Below are 16,319 nucleotides of genomic sequence, written 5' to 3'. Positions count from 1 at the left end.
TACATCAGACATACTCTCGACCTCCACACCTTTCTTCCCCACCTCACCTGGAGATGTATTTACCTAATTGTAGTATACAGGAAAGGAGCAATGCTCATTTGGACCCATCTCCTATACTCTAATTTTTTTTCATACCTAGCCTCAAATTCATGTAATTCCAGTTTATTCTATATCCTTGATTTCCAATTATAATATTTAGCTTTGAACTCGTGTATTGTTTGAACTTGGTCTATATCAGTTCTTAGGCTATTCCAAGTATTTATGTATCTATATGGAAAACTGTATTTCTTCACATCCTTTAAACATGTGACCTTCCTTAATTTGCTCCCAAGACTTCTTGAAGCCATTCATCTTGGGACATTGGTCTGCTTTATACATATGTATAGATTGGTTACAAATTAGGATGAGGGAATCATACGAGAGGTACAAAGTAAAGAGAAGAGAAATAAAGCATAAGATAAAGGAGGCAAAAAGGAGAGCAGATGTGAAATGGGGTAAGAGTATGACAGAAAATTTTGAAAGTAATAAAAACATGTTTTGGAAAGAAATTAAGGGAGGAGAAGCTGCCACTTTCTCCCCTTGTACATTTCATCCTCTTAGCATCCATTTCCAAAGGCTTTTTCCCCCTTACATGGGAGGTAGCCAGTAAACAAAGGCATAGAAACCACTCCCACCCATTCCATCCCCTACATACTTCACTCCCCTTTACCCTCTTCCCTCCCTCTTATCTTGGCGCCTCCTAGATGATGGGTCACCCCTGCATCTTGTCCACTGCCCTGGGTCAGGAGCAGTGTCTCAAGACACAGCACATCCACAGCAGGGCAACTTCATTAAATTGGTGACCCCCCCCCCCTCTATCCCCTCATGCAAAAAAGGAGAAGACTGTGAGAAATCCCTTCAGGCTGTGGTGTCAATTTATTTCTCATACATACTCCCTCACTTCCATCCCCCACCCACTCCCCCTCATGCATCACAGCATCATCCATACACAACCCTTCTCCATTCACCCCTATCTTCTGTCCTCTTCTGTCCTTCCTCAAAAGACATTCCCCTCTTTCCTAATGCCCCATTTACCCCATCCATCCATCTCATCCTAGTTTGCCCCCTCATGTTCACTCCTTCCACCTCTGCCTTCCACCTCTGCCTTCCACACACCTTGTACTAGTCTTTCTTCACTTATTTTTTCCATGTGTCCAAACCATCTCAATACTCTCATCAACCCTGTCTCCCAACTCCCTTTCCACCCCAGTTCTCCTGTTCACCTTATTTCTCACTCTATCCAGCCCAGTAACCCCTATCATACTTCTCAGGTATTTCATCTCAAACACAAACTCCTTTTCTCTTCCTCTCTTATGTTCCATGTTTCTGCCTCGTACATTGCTGTCGGCACAATCACTCCTTCACATAACCTCCGTAGTATCCATTTCCAAATGTCTATTTCTCATTACACTTTTTAATCCCCCAAGGTATTTACTCACTTCTCCCAATCTACATTCTACCTCCACCCCTACCCTCCCTTTCCTGCCACATTCGCACCCAAGTATCTAAAGCTGTCCACTTCCTCCAGTTTCTCTCCTTTAATACTCACTTCCAGCCTGCTGCCACTTTCTCCCCTTGTACATCTCATCATATTACATTTGCCCAATTATCTTCAACTTCCTTCTTTCACATATCTTCCCAGACACTGTCACTCCTCTGATCCTGCTACAAGCAATGTTGTCAGTAAAAAGCAACTTGCCTATCTCCCACTTTTCTCCATTTTCTCTAACCATCTCCAATCCCTGACCCACTACCCTTGCATTTATCTTTCGCACCACCCCATCCATGTATAAATTGAACAGCCAGGGTGACATAACACATCCCTGATGAAGTCCCACCTTTACCTCAGACCACTCACTCTCTCCATTTCTAATTCTAACACAAGCTCTATTACTCTCATAAAAACTCTTGACTGCTCTTAAAAGCTTTCCTCCTGTCTCGTATATCTGCAATACCTCCCACAGTGCCTTCCTGTCTACCCTGTCATAAGCCTTTTCTAGATCCATAAAATACATCCTTACCTTTTCCTATAGCTTTCTCACATATTTCTTACCACAAAAATCTGATCTACACAACCTCTACCTGTACTAAAACCACACTGTTCCTCACCAATTACTCCCTCTCTTCCTATCCTAATCCTATCAATCAAGACCCTCCCATAAGCCATCCCAACTACACTTAACAAACTGATCCCTCTGAAACTACTACACTCACACTTGTCCCCTTTTCCCTTGTAAAGTGGAACTATACAGGCACTCCTCCAATCCTCTGGCACTCTACCCTCTCTTAACTCCTTCATTACCGACCTGTCAACCTTACGTAAACAAACGTTTCAAACCATCCCACGAATGGCTGGAGCCTTATGTTTGTAAACGCAGACACTTGCCACCACGTGGGTAGAAATAACCCAGAAACCGAGGCCTTGAGAGCCCTCAATACACACAGCTTATAACTGTGACACGTGCGTGTCACGGGGAGCACGCTCGGTTCCTGGCGGGTGCACTCAGCCGTGACACGCAGGTGTCACAAAACACACATCCGGTACTCAAGGGGTTAAACAAACATTAAATAACCTCACCAGCCAGTCTGCCATCACTGTACATTCTGCATGGCATCCATCCAACCCAGGTGCTTAACCTGCTCCCATTATCCCTAACTGCCTTCACTTCATCTTTTCTTATTTCTCCTCCATTTTACCCACTCATCATAGTCATTTTCTCAGCACTTCCCACTGCAATTACTTTTCCCTCCCTATCCTCCTTCACATTTAGCAACTCTCTAAAATACTCGCCCACCTACCTCTCACTGCCTTCTCTTCCACTATCATCTCTCCATCTGCACCTTTTTCCTTTTCTTCTCTACTTGATTTGCCTTCTCCCTTAATATCTTTCCAAAACATGTTTTTATTACTTTCAAAATTTTCTGTCATACTCTTACCCCATTTCACATCTGCTCTCCTTTTTGCCTCCTTTATCTTATGCTTTATCTCTCTTCTCTTTACTTTGTATCTCTCATATGATTTCCTCATCCTAATTTGTAACCAATCTATGAAAGCCTACTTCTTCTCTTCTATACCCTCCTTGGCTTCCTCATCCCACCACTCTACCCTTACTTCTATTTCCTCCTGTCCTTGTTCCACACAACATCTTTGCACACCTTATGACTCTTTCCTTGAACCATCCCCATTCCTCCTCCACTCCTAGCACTACTCTATTCTTCACTCCCTCCCAATCCTTTCTCAGCTTCCTATACTCCTTTTCTTTCTCATTTAAGCAGTTCACTCTAAGTACCTCCCAACCTTTTGTCCTTTTCCTCTTTCTCAATCTATCCTCCACTCTCAACTTACCACCAAAAAATTATCTGATATTCCCCCACTCTCTCCCTTTAGAACATGTACATCCTTAACTCTTCCTACTGTACTCCTGGTTACCACTATATAGTCCATTAATGCTCTACCACCCTTCCATCCACCACCCTCTCTAATGTGTGCTTGTGCTTGACTTTTTTCCTAAACACTCTCTTTCGAGACACATCACCATCAAGTCTCCACTACGATTTTTTCCTGGAACTCCATACTTCCCAATCACTCCATCTATTGGTGTATTTCTTACCCTAGCATTAAGGTTTCCCAATACAACTACATTTACATTTCTCCCTAATCCCTCTATGCACTCATACATACATATACCAAGGCTTTTTCCCCCTTACAAGGGCGGTAACCAAAAAGAAAAAGGCATAAAATCATTCCCACCCATTCCATCCCTAAATACACTCCACTCCGCTCCACCCTCCCTCTAATCTTAGCACCTCCTGGATTGGGTCATCCCTGCACCCTGTCCACTGCCCTGGGTCAGAGGCAGTGCCTTAAGGCACAGCACATCAACAGCAAGGCCTCTTCATTAAATCAGCGACCCCCCCTCTCCGTCTCCCCATGCAGAAAAGGAGATGGGGAGAAATCCCTTCGGGCTGTGTCAAATTTTGCTCACGCACACTATCTCACCCCCCATCCCCCCACCCATTCCGCCTCATGCATCACAGCATCATCCATATACAACCATTCTCCATTCACCCCTATCTTCTGTCCTCTCCCGTCCTTCCTCAACAGACATTCCCCTCTTCCCCAAAGCCCCCCTCACCCCATCCATCCACCTCATCCTAGGACGTCCCCTCATGTTCACTCCCTCCACATCTGCCTTCCACACCTCTCTTACTAGTCTTTCTTCACTCATTCTTTCCATGTGTCCAAACCATCCTAATATTCTTTCATCAACACTATCTCCCAACTCCCTTTCCACCCCTGTTCTCCTCTTCACCTCCTCATTTCTCACTCTATCTAGCCTAGTAACCCCCATCATACTTCTCAGACACCTCATCTCAAACACATTCAAACTCCTTCTCTCTTCCTCTCTTATGTTCCATGTTTCTGCCCCATACAGTGCTGTTGGCACAATCACTCCTTCATACAGTCTCCTCTTAGCATCCATTCCCAAATGTCTATTCCTCATTACACTTTTTAATCCACGAAGGCATTTACTCGCTTCTCTCAATCTACATTTTACCTCCACCTCCACTCCATCTTTTCCTGCCACATTTGCACCCAAGTATCTAAAAGTATCCACTTCCTCTAGTCCATCTCCTAGAATGCTCACATCCAGTCTGCTGCCATTTTCAACCCTTTTACATCTCATCACCTTACTTTTACCCACACTTATCTTCAGCTTTCTTCTTTCACTCACTCTCCCGAACTCTGTCACCAACTTCCTCAATCCCTCCTCCGATCCTGCCACAAGTGCAGTGTTGTCAGCAAACAACAGCTGGCTCACCTCCCACTTTTCTCCAATCCCTGACCCACACCCTTGCATTTACCTCTCGCATCACCCCATCCATGTATAAGTTGAACAGCCAGGGCGACGTAACGCATCCCTGACGTAGTCCCACATTTACCACGAACCACTCGCTCTCTCCATTTCTAATCCTGACACATGCTCTACTACTCTCATAAAAACTCTTGACAGCTCCTAGCTTTCCTATCCTGTATATCCACAAAACCTCCCACAGTGCCTTCCTGTCTACCCTGTCATAAACCTTTTCCAGATTCATAAATGCCCAAAAAACATCCTTCCCCTTTCCTATAGCTTTCTCACATATGTCTTACTACAAAAATCTGATCTACACAACCTCTACCCATCCTAAATCCACACTGTTCCGCAGCAATTACTCCCTCTCTTCCTCTCCTAATCCTCTCGATCAAGATCCATAAGCCTTCTCAACTACACTCAACAAGCTAATCCTTCTGAAACTACTACACTCAACAAGCTAATCCCTCTGAAACTACTACACTCACACTTGTCCCCTTTTCCCTTGTAAAGTGGAACTATACAGGCACTCCTCCAGTCCTCTGGCACTCTACCCTCTCTCCAGCAAACATTAAATAACCTCACCAGCCACTCCACCATCACTGTACCTCCTTTTTTCAGACATTCTGCATGGCATCCTTCCAGACCAGGTGCCTTACCTGCTTTCATCATCTTAACAACTGCCTTCACCTCATCCTTCCTTATTTCTCCTCCATTATCTTCACTCATCACGGTCAATTTCTTAGCGTTTCCCACTGGAACTATCTTTCCCTCCCTATCCTCCTTCACATTTAGCAACACCCTAAAATATTCTGCCCATCTTCCCCTTACTGCCTTCTCTTCAATTATCATCTCCCCATCTACACCTATTACCTTTTCTTCTCTACTTGATTTGCCTCCTGTTCCTCTCTTAATTTCTTTCCAAAACATCTTTTTATTACTTTCAAAGTTTTCTGTCATACTCTTACCCCATTTCACATCTGCTCTCCTCTTTGCCTCCTTTACCTTTTGCTTTACTTCTCTTTTCTTTGTATCTCTCATGTGACTCCCTCGTCCTATTTTGTAACCAATCTGTGAAAGCTCGCTTCTTCTCTTCCACAACCTTCTTTGTTTCCTCATCCCACCATTCACTACTCTTCCTTCTATTTCCTCCTGTCCTCCTTGTTCCACACACCATCTTTTGTGCACTTTGTGACTCCCTCCTTGAACCATCCCCATTCTTCCTCCACTCCTAGCTCTACTCTATCCTTCACTCCCTCCCACTCATCTCTCAGCTTCTTTTTGTACTCCTTCTCCTTTTCCCTTTCATTCAAAGAGTTCACTCTAAGCACCTTCCTACCTTTTGTCCTTTTCCTCTTTCTCCATCTATTCTCCACTCTCAACTTACTTTCCACCAAAAAATGATCTGATATTCCCCCACTCTCTCCCCTTAGTACATGTACATCCTTAACTCTTCCTATTATACTCCTACCTACCACTACATAGCCCATTAATGCTCTATCTACCACCCTTCCATCCACCACCCTCTCCCATGTGTACTTATGCTTGACTTTCTTCCGAAACACTGTATTTACTATCATCAACTCTCTAGACACATCTCCACCATCAGCTCTCCACTATTATTCTTTCCTGGAACTCCACATTTCCCAACCACTCCGTCAATTGGTTCATTTACTACCCTTTCATTAAGGTCTCCCAGTACTATTACATTGACGTTTCTCCCTAATCTTTCATTTATACCCATCCAAAAAAACTTCCTTTTCTTCTACACTCTTCTCACTACCAGGCCCATACGCACTTACAAAAACCCACATCTCCCTTCCCAGCTTCACCTTCATCCACATCAGCTTTGAAGAAACTTTCTTCCACTCCACTACACACTTACGTATCTCTTCACATACTAGTATAGCCATCCCTTCTCTCCCTCATCCTCTCTCCACTCCTGAGAACCTCCCAACTACACTCCCAAACTCACACTCGTCCCTCCATTTCAACTTAGTTTCACTCAATGCCAACACATCCATCTTTCTTCTCACAAACATACTACCTATCTCTTCCCTTTTACTCTCATCTGTACCACATCCACACATATTAAAAGACCCAAACCTTGTGGTACTTGTTGGAAAACTCCTAGACCCTCTTATGCCTTTATTTTTTTTAGGAATGTCCCCTTTGGGGCTACAGGTAAAAGGATTCCTAGTCCTATCCCCGTGCTCTTTTTTGTTGCCTCATACGACTCAAGTAGGAAGACTTGGTGGCAGCATTCTTTTCCCCCACCACAGGTTAGGCAAAAATAGGAAATTAATATTCAGAGAAATGGTACAGGACAGTAACAAGGGGTTGGGGGACAGCATAACTGAGGGACAGTCGTAGTATAATGAAATTTTCATCATTTCTCAATGAACAGAGACTTTATCACAGACAAAATGAGGTGTAGCTCCGGTCTGTAAGGGTACCCCATATAGACCCTAAAGTATCAGCTGCAAAGAATAACATGCAGCCAGTATCCCAGATGGGGTCTATTATATAGAGATAAAACATACATACATACATATACCAAGGGCTTTTTTCCCCTTACACAGGGGTTAGCCAAAAAGAAAAAGGCATAGAAATCACTCCCACCCATTTCATTTCCTATATATTCCACTCCCCTCCACCCTCCTCCCTCCCTCCTATCTTGGCACCTCCTGGATGACGGGTCATCCCTGCATCCTGTCCACTGCCCTTGGTCGGAAGCAGTGTCGCAAGACACACCACATCCACAGCAAGGCTGCTTCATAAATTTGGTGACCCCCCCTCTCTGTCCCCTCATGCAGGAAAGGAGAAGACAGGGAGAAATCCCTTCAGGCTGTGTCAATTTTTTTTCTCATACATACTTCCTCACCCCCCATCCCCCACCCACTCCCCCTCATGCATCACAGCCTCATCTATACACAACCCTTCTCCATTCACCCCTATCTTCTGTCCTCTCCCGTCCTTCCTCTACAGACATTCCTCTCTTTTGTCAAGCCCCTTTCACCCCATCCATCCATCTCATCCTAGTTTGCCCCCTCATGTTCACTCCTTCCACCTCTGCCTTCCACACTTCTTTTAATAATCTTTCTTCACTCATTCTTTCCATGTGTCCAAACCATCCTAATACTCTTTCATCAACCCTATCTCCCAACTCCCTTTCCACCCTTGTTATCCTCCTCACCTCCTCATTTCTCTCTCTATCTAGCCTAGTAACCCAATCATACTTCTCAGACATTTCATCTCAAACACATTCAAATTCCTTTTCTTTTCCTCTTTCATGTTCCATGTTTCTGCCCCATACATTGCTGTCAGCACAATCACAATAAAATGCAGCTTTGACGACCCCAACAGCTTCTTTTCATACCCTCCCAGCCATACCCTTCCATAATCGAATGACAAACAAAACTAACATTTCTTACAAAATAATTATCATCAGCGTCTCAGGTTCTGATATAAATTCATTGTTGCACTGTCCACACATAATTTTGATTTTATCTTCAAAACCATCACTATGATAGTGAACAACATTATTTACACTGCACTCACAATGACTAAGAACTATTTCTTTCAGACGTGCAGTAGAGAGCAAATGTTTAGTTTCATCCTCTCTTCCTCTTTCTCTCCTCCTCCTCTTCTTTTTTTTCATCACATTTATTGGCGAGTGTTTCTTTACGTATTTGTGCTTTTCCTGGCCTCTTGAAAGGTGTAGAAGTTGATGGAACAGAAGTTGATGGAACAGAACCTGATGCTTTGGGTGACAAAATCATAACATCAGCTGATGTGGTGGGCATGGCTACACGCGCTTGTAACAATCTCTCTCGGTTTTCTTTCCTTATACAACGCATACGTTTCATATGCTTTTTCACTTTATTAAGACCCACAACTTTAATGGTAACACAATAAAATGGAAATAAAACGTAAATTACACACGTCAACTCGACGATAAATGTAAACAAACGTAGACAGCACAATATCAAAGTTTTTGTAAACAACTTTTTCCAATCAAATATGGACTTATGATAGCCATGAAATGCTGCTTTAGACAGGAAAAAGATCGTACTGCATAGCACTAGTCAGTGAGGGTATGAAAAAGACAATAAAAGCAATAAAATGGCAAACATGTTGACAAATGTGGTTGTTGCCATATTTGATGCAGCCTGCCATCCCCTACCTCCCGCCACAAAAGTGCATTTTTATGGTATTTGCCATTTAGGTTTTCACTTCAAATCGTATGTCTGGCAGACCTTGATAACTGAACAAGCATTTGTGATGCTTAACTAAATTTCGTACCCACGATCGAAAATAGCCATTATTAGCTGGAGCCTCCCCTTAACCTCTTCACTCCGGAACACATCGCACGTTGGGCAGCTAATGCTGCCAGACGTGTGATGTTGCGTCAGTTCATCCTTCCTTATTTCTCCTCCATTTTCCTCACTCATCACTCTCATTTTCTTAGCATTTCCCACTGCAGCTATCTTTCCCTCCCTATCCTCCTTCACATTTAGCAACTCCCAAAAATATTCTGCCCATCTTCCCCTTACTGCCTTTTCCTCCATTATCATCTCTCCATCTGCACCTTTACCTTTTCTTCTCTACTTGATTCGCCTCCTGTTCCTCTCCTAATTTCTTTCCAAAACATCTTTTTATTACTTTCATAATTTTCTGTCACACTCTTACCCCATTTCACATCTGCTCTCCTCTTTGCCTCCTTTACCTTTTTCTTTACTTCTCTTTTCTTTTCTTTGTACGTCTCATATGACTCCCTCATCCTATTTTGTAACCAATCTGTGTAAGCTCGCTTCTTCTCTTCTACAACCTTCTTCATTTCCTCATCCCACCATTCACTACCCTTCCTTCTATTTCCTCCTGTCCTTCTTGTTCCACACACCATCTCTGCACACTTTGTGACTCCCTCCTTGAACCATCCCCATTCCTCCTCCACACCTACCTCTACTCTATCCTTCACTCCCTCCCACTCCTCCTTCAGCTTCTTCTTGTACTCCTTCTCCTTTTCCTTTTCATTTAAAGAGTTCACTCTAAGCACCTCCCTACCTTTTGTCCCTTTCCTCTTTCTCCATCTGTCCTCCACTCTCAACTTACCTTCCACCAGAAAATGATCTGACATTCCCCCACCCTCTCCCCTTAGCACATGTACATCCTTAACTCTTCCTATCATAATCCTATTTACCACTACATAGTCCATTAAAGCTCTATCTACCACCCTTCCCTCCATCACCCTCTCCCATGTGTACTTATGCTTGACTTTCTTCCGAAAATGAATAATTTTGAAGGTTTCACACCCAAAAAAGTAAGTCCATTAGAAAAACTATAGCTAGTTTCTTTATAATTTCTTCCATTTCCCTAATTAATAGTGCATTTTCCTTTCTCAATTCACTCACTTCTTTGTATAATTGGTTATGTTCCCTTTTCCATTCAACAATTTCCCTTTCCATTTCAAATATTTCTTGATTTATTAGTATGTTTTTGAGGTCCATACCTCTTTCTGTTCTGATTCCACTGAATAATTCATCTTCATATGTAGGACTATCATTATTGCAATTTTTTCTAAACGCTCCCAAAGGCTTTCATACTTACTCATATCTAGTCTTCTTTTGGTTGTCTTAGCGTATGTTGGTTTATCATCATTTTTATGCATTTCCCTTTTTTTTCTTTATTGTTACTAAACTTGATCACTTTGAAGCATCGTGGTTCTGTCACTTGCTATCACCCCCCTTCCGTTTGTTTACAACTAGGTATTGCACCAATTTTTCGTTGAATCGGTATATTTAGTGTTAGCTCGCGGAGCGTTCTCAGGCACATCTGATTCGTTTGACTGCCAGTGTGTGTGTGTGTATCTGTTAGTAAGCTCTACTCCCTCCTTGGCCTTGCACTGACAAGAGGTGGCTAAATATCTCTCCATCAAGATGACAGCAGGATTATTATTATGGCTATGACCATCCAGTGGTGAGGCACAAGTCTTCACAATTTTCTTGATGGCTTCCTGGTTTTTCCACATGGTACGCACTGTAGACTCGGACAAACCCATTTCTCTTCCTATTGCAGTGTTAACCATGCCTTGGTCCTTTTTCTTGATGATGGAATGGGTCAGGAGCTTCTTTTTACCACTGCCAATTTTAATTGGAGTAGCCATGGTGCAATCCACAAGAATAAGAGTACAGGTAGCAAATCGTGTCAACCCCCATGAGTGAGTTTACAACACAAAAAGAAATAATGGAACACCTATCAAACCTTGATGTCAGAAAATCACATGGCCTGGATTGAATTGCAAATTGGATTCTAAAGGAATCCAAAGAAGAACTAACAGACAAAATACACAATATAATAAATAGTGATGAATTATGCGAGTCCTGCATGGGCTCCTAATCTCAGTGAGACACACCACAACACCCTTCAAATCATACAAAACAATGCCCTAAAAACAATTACAGGCTGCACAAATACAACACCTACAGACCATTTACACCATGAAACAAAAGTCCTCAAAGTCAAGGACCACCTTGACATGAGAGGCACACAAACACTTGCTGCAGCCACCACAAACACATCACACCCGCTACACTACATAGCAGAACACCCACACACACCAAGAAACATTAAAACTACACCCAAAGACCTTTATTACGCACAGATACTCTCTTCTCTTCCTCCACAACCACCAAATACCAGCCTCCGGAAACATATTCATAATCATATCACTCACCGCTCCATTAACACACTGAAAGACAACACACTGCTGCATGCCAGACCCCCTGATATCCACCCTTCTGAATCCTCTCTCCCACGAAAGGACAGAGTCCACTTGGCCAGACTGCGATGCGGTCACCACCCAGCACTTCTAAGCTACCAGAAGAGGCTGGACGACCGTGTTGTGAACAGCTGCCCAGGATGTAACACTTCACCCCATACCATACAACACATAATGGAAGACTGCATTATACACAATCATGCACGCAAACAACACAACATACACTCTATAAAGGATTTGTGGGAAAACCCAGTTTCGACTGTGGCCTTCCTTGGGGAGACGGGACTGCTCGGACAGACAGTCTAGGGAACGACAACAACAACAACAACAAGGAAAGATACCTAAAGACTGGAAAAATGCTAACATTGTACCAATATATAAAGGAGGAAACAAGGAAGAACCCACCAACTATAGGCCAGTATCACTGACAAGCACTATAGCCAAAATTTGTGAGAATATCATCAAGAATAGATGGGTAAAACATCTGGAAGACAATAATATAATAAACCCAAGACAATTTGGGTTCAGACAAGGAAGATCATGCACCACAAACTTAATATGCTTCTACTCAAGACTAATAGACATAGTGCAAGAAAGAAATGGATGGGCTGATTGTGCCTTCCTAGACTTGCAAAAAGTTTTTAACAAAGTACCACACAGAAAATTACTAAAAAAACCTGGAATACATAGGAGGGATACAAGGGAACCTACTAAAATGGATGGAGGACTTCCTGATTGGTAGAAAGATGAGAGTAGTGCTCAGAGAAAAATATTCAGATTGGAAAGATGTGATCAGTGGAGTACCGCAATGATCTGTTTTGGCACCAATAATGTTTGCTATTTATGTGAATGACATGGACAAGGATGTGAAATGTTATATGCGCTTCTTTGCAGACGACGCCAAACTGTTATGGAAAATAGAAACTGATAAGGACTGTGAAGCACTGCAGGAAGACCTGAATAAGGTATGGAACTGGAGTCAGAAATGGGAAGTGGACTTTAATAATAAGAAGTGTAGCATAATGGAGTTTGGAAAAAGCAAAATTAGAATATCAGGAAAATATACAATTGGAACCAAGGAGGTAAAGAAGGTAGGATTCGAAAAAGATTTGGGGGTAATTATCACAAACGACTTGTCCTATGAGAAACAGATTAACAAAATTGTCGGGGAGACTTACAACTTGCTAAGATCAATAAAAGTGGCATTTGCATACTTGGACGAAGACATGATAAAGAAAATATTGGTTACATAGATAAGGCCTAGACTAGAGTATGCGGCGACATTGTGGTCACCCAGTACCAAAAAGAATATAAAGAAAATAGAAAGAATCCAGAGAGCAGCAACAAAAATGGCACCTGCTGGAGCAAACAAGAGAGAGAGGTGACCTACTGACCATCTACAGAATCATGAAAGGCACCGAGATACTTGATAGAGAGGACTTACTAAACTGGGACAAGAGAAACACAAGAGGACATGGAAAGAAAATAAAAAAACATACAGAAGAGAACTGAAGAAAAACAGTTTTCCACATAGAGTAGTGGACACTTGGAACAAACTGGATAATGAAATAGTATGCGCAAAAACCATTCACGAGTTTAAAAGCAAACTAGACACTGCAAGATACAATGGCGGGACACCACGAGCTTGCCAACTGAAGATAGGCTTGAGTGAGAGATGGCTGGTTCGTGGGTGGGGGGAAGGAGGGAGAGAGAGGCGACTCTCACTTTCACTCTCACTTGGTTGTACAGAGTTTACACAAACAATCTACTTGTTTTTCACCCACCTGTACTGTATCACCTTGTTTTCCAAAAATTATTATCAGGGTCTGAATATCTGATTTAGAACATGCTAGAAAAACTGCTGTATCCTTATTTTTTTATTTATTTCTTTATTTTTTTGTGGGAACCACATAATTGCTGGATATTTCAATCTAGGGTACATCAGTTAAAAAAAAAAAAAAAAAAAAATCCATGAAGTGCAATGTCACCCTCATGGTTGTCAATAATTTATGTCACTCCAGAAATATTTTTGTGTTATTTTCAGGTGACAAGGTGTTTGACCAACACACCAACACTCCCAGATCCTTTTCTTTCACTCTTGTAATTATTTTCCTAAAAGGAAATCATTGATGACCACTTTTGCCCATTTTCATGTGTGGTTTTTGAGTGTTTGGGAGGTCATTCTAGCATGTTTCTCATGTCCCCATCTTCTGCCAAATAAAATGACTTACTATTACATATTTTTCTTATACTTAAGCACTGTGAGATTACTTTTTTTAATAATGTAAGAAATACTTTTTCAGGTTGTTAGCATTGACATCATTGGTCAGTTTACAGCAACAGATAGAGGTCATGCTTTTGTTGCTGTGATGATTGATATGTTTACAAAGTACTCTATAGCCATACCAGTACGAGACACTTTGGTGGCAGATATATCAGAAGCTGTGAGGCAGTGCATCTTTCAACAAGGACCACCAAAACGTTTCATCTCTGACCAAAGTGAAGAGTTCATAAAGGAGGTAATTGTAGCAGTGGAAAGGTCCCTATGCAGTAAATTCATGCCTTCTTAGTTCCTTGTCATTTTCATAACTATTTTCATATATTTAATTTTCATATTGGTTTAAGAAATAAGACATTAGTTTTAACTTCATTGATTTCAATTCATCAGACTTACATAAATTTATCCTCAGATCAAACCTATAATTTTCCAAGTACTTTGTGGTGGTTGCATCTAGGGCATTAAGTATCTGTTACCAGGTCAATTATTATGATGGTACTCTTTAAGTTAACATTTGTTTTGTGATGTGTGTATTTACCTAGTTGTATTTTATGGGAAGGGGAGCTATGGTCGTGGGGTCCCATCTTCATATCTCGTTTTATCTAGACTGTTTTTAAATTCGTGTATCATTTTTGAACACGCTACATTCTCACCTAACTTGTTCCAAACATCTATTACCCTGTGGGGAAAGCTGTTCTTATTTATGTTTCTTCTATAACTGTCTTTCTTGATTTTCTTTCCGTGTCCTCTTGTATCTTTACTATCCCATTTTATTAGATCCTCTCTGTCAGTAGTTTCTATGCCTTTCATGATTCTATAAATAGTTATCAAGTCTCCTCTCTCTCTTCTTTGCTCCAATGTCTGAAGTTCAAGTTTTGTTAGTCTCTTCATATGATAGTTCTTTCAATTTTTGTTATACATTTTTTTTTTTTTTTTTTTGTACTTGGTGACCGTGTCATTGCTGTATACTCCAATCCTGGTCTTATCAAAGTGACCAGTACTTTCTTCACTATTTCTTCGTCCAGGTATGTAAATGCCACTTTGATTGTTCTTATTAAATTATAAGTTTCTCCAAAAATTTTGTTTATATGTTTCTCAGGGGACATATTATTCATAATAATGACTCCCAGGTCCTTCTCATTTTCTACTTTCTTAATTTCTTCCTCTCCCACTATTCTTTTTTTTTTTTTTTTGCTTTTTCCAAATTCCATTATACTACACTTCTTAATATTGAATCCATCTCCTACTTCCTACTCCATTCCCATACTTTATTGAGATCACTCTGTAGTGATTCACTATCTTCTACAGTGTTCACTTTTTTCAACAATTTTGCATCGTCCGCAAAGCTCATATAACTCGATTCCTTTATCCATATCATTAATATATATATGTAGCAAACATTATTGGAGCCAGAACTGTTCCTTTTGGAACTCCACTAATCACTTTATCCCAATTAGAGTGTTTGTCTCATATCACCACTCATTTTTCTTTCATGGAAGAAGTTTTCCACACCCCATCCATGTGTAAGTTGAACAGCCAGGGAGACATAATGCATCCTTGATGAAGTCCCACCTTTGCCTCGAACCACTCACTCTCTCCATTTCTAATCCTGACACATGCTCTACTATCGTAAAAACTCTCGACAGCTCCCAGAAGCTTTCCTCCTATCCCATATATCCGCAAAATCTCCCACAGTGCCTTCCTGTCTACCGTGTCATAAGCCTTTTCCAGATCCATAAAAGGCCAAAAAAATCCTTTCTATTTCCTATAGCTGTCTCATATATCTTACCACAAAAATCTGATCTACACAACCTCTACCCATCCTAAATCCACACTGTTCCACACCAATTACTCCCTCTGTTCCTCTCCTAATCCTCTCAATCAAAATCCTCCCATAATCTAATCCCTCTGAAACTACTACACTCACACTTGTCCCCTTTTCCCTTGTAAAGAGGAACTATACAGGCACTCCTCCAGTTCTCTGGCACTCTACCCTCTCTCCAGCAAACATTAAATAAACTCACCATCCAGTCCAGCATCACTGTACCTCCTTTTTTTTAGACATTCTGCATGGCATCCATCCAGACCAGGTGCCTTACCTGCTTTCATCATCTTAACAACTGCCTTCACTTCATCCTTCCTTATTTCTCCTCCATTATCTTCACTCATCACGGTAATTTTCTTAGCACTTCCCACTGGAACTATCTTTCCCTCCCTATCCTTCACATTTAGCAACTCCCTAAAATATTCTGCCCATCTTCCCCTTACTGCCTTCTCTTCCATTATCATCTCTCCATCTGCACCTTTTACCTTTTCTTCTCTACTTGATTCGCCTCCTCTTCCTCTCCTAATTTCTTTCCAAAAC

General features: G+C 41.6%; 1 protein-coding gene across 11 annotated transcripts in view; it reads left to right on the top strand.

Moving 5' to 3' along the window:
- LOC143039374 (uncharacterized) overlaps window positions 1-16,319 on the top strand; it is a 1,426,499-nt gene that overhangs the window by 1,292,800 nt on the left and 117,380 nt on the right. For all 11 annotated transcript variants that reach the window (XM_076209287.1, XM_076209284.1, XM_076209291.1 and 8 more), the window contains one exon: window positions 13,980-14,195. In XM_076209287.1, coding sequence (XP_076065402.1) covers window positions 13,980-14,195 — 216 coding nt within the window. The remainder of the gene's footprint in view (window positions 1-13,979; window positions 14,196-16,319) is intronic.

This window comes from Oratosquilla oratoria, chromosome 26, assembly GCF_046742065.1.
Source record: "Oratosquilla oratoria isolate Oo_2021 chromosome 26, ASM4674206v1, whole genome shotgun sequence".
Lineage (NCBI taxonomy): Eukaryota > Metazoa > Arthropoda > Malacostraca > Stomatopoda > Squillidae > Oratosquilla > Oratosquilla oratoria.
This window is presented reverse-complemented; position numbering and strand designations above follow the sequence as displayed.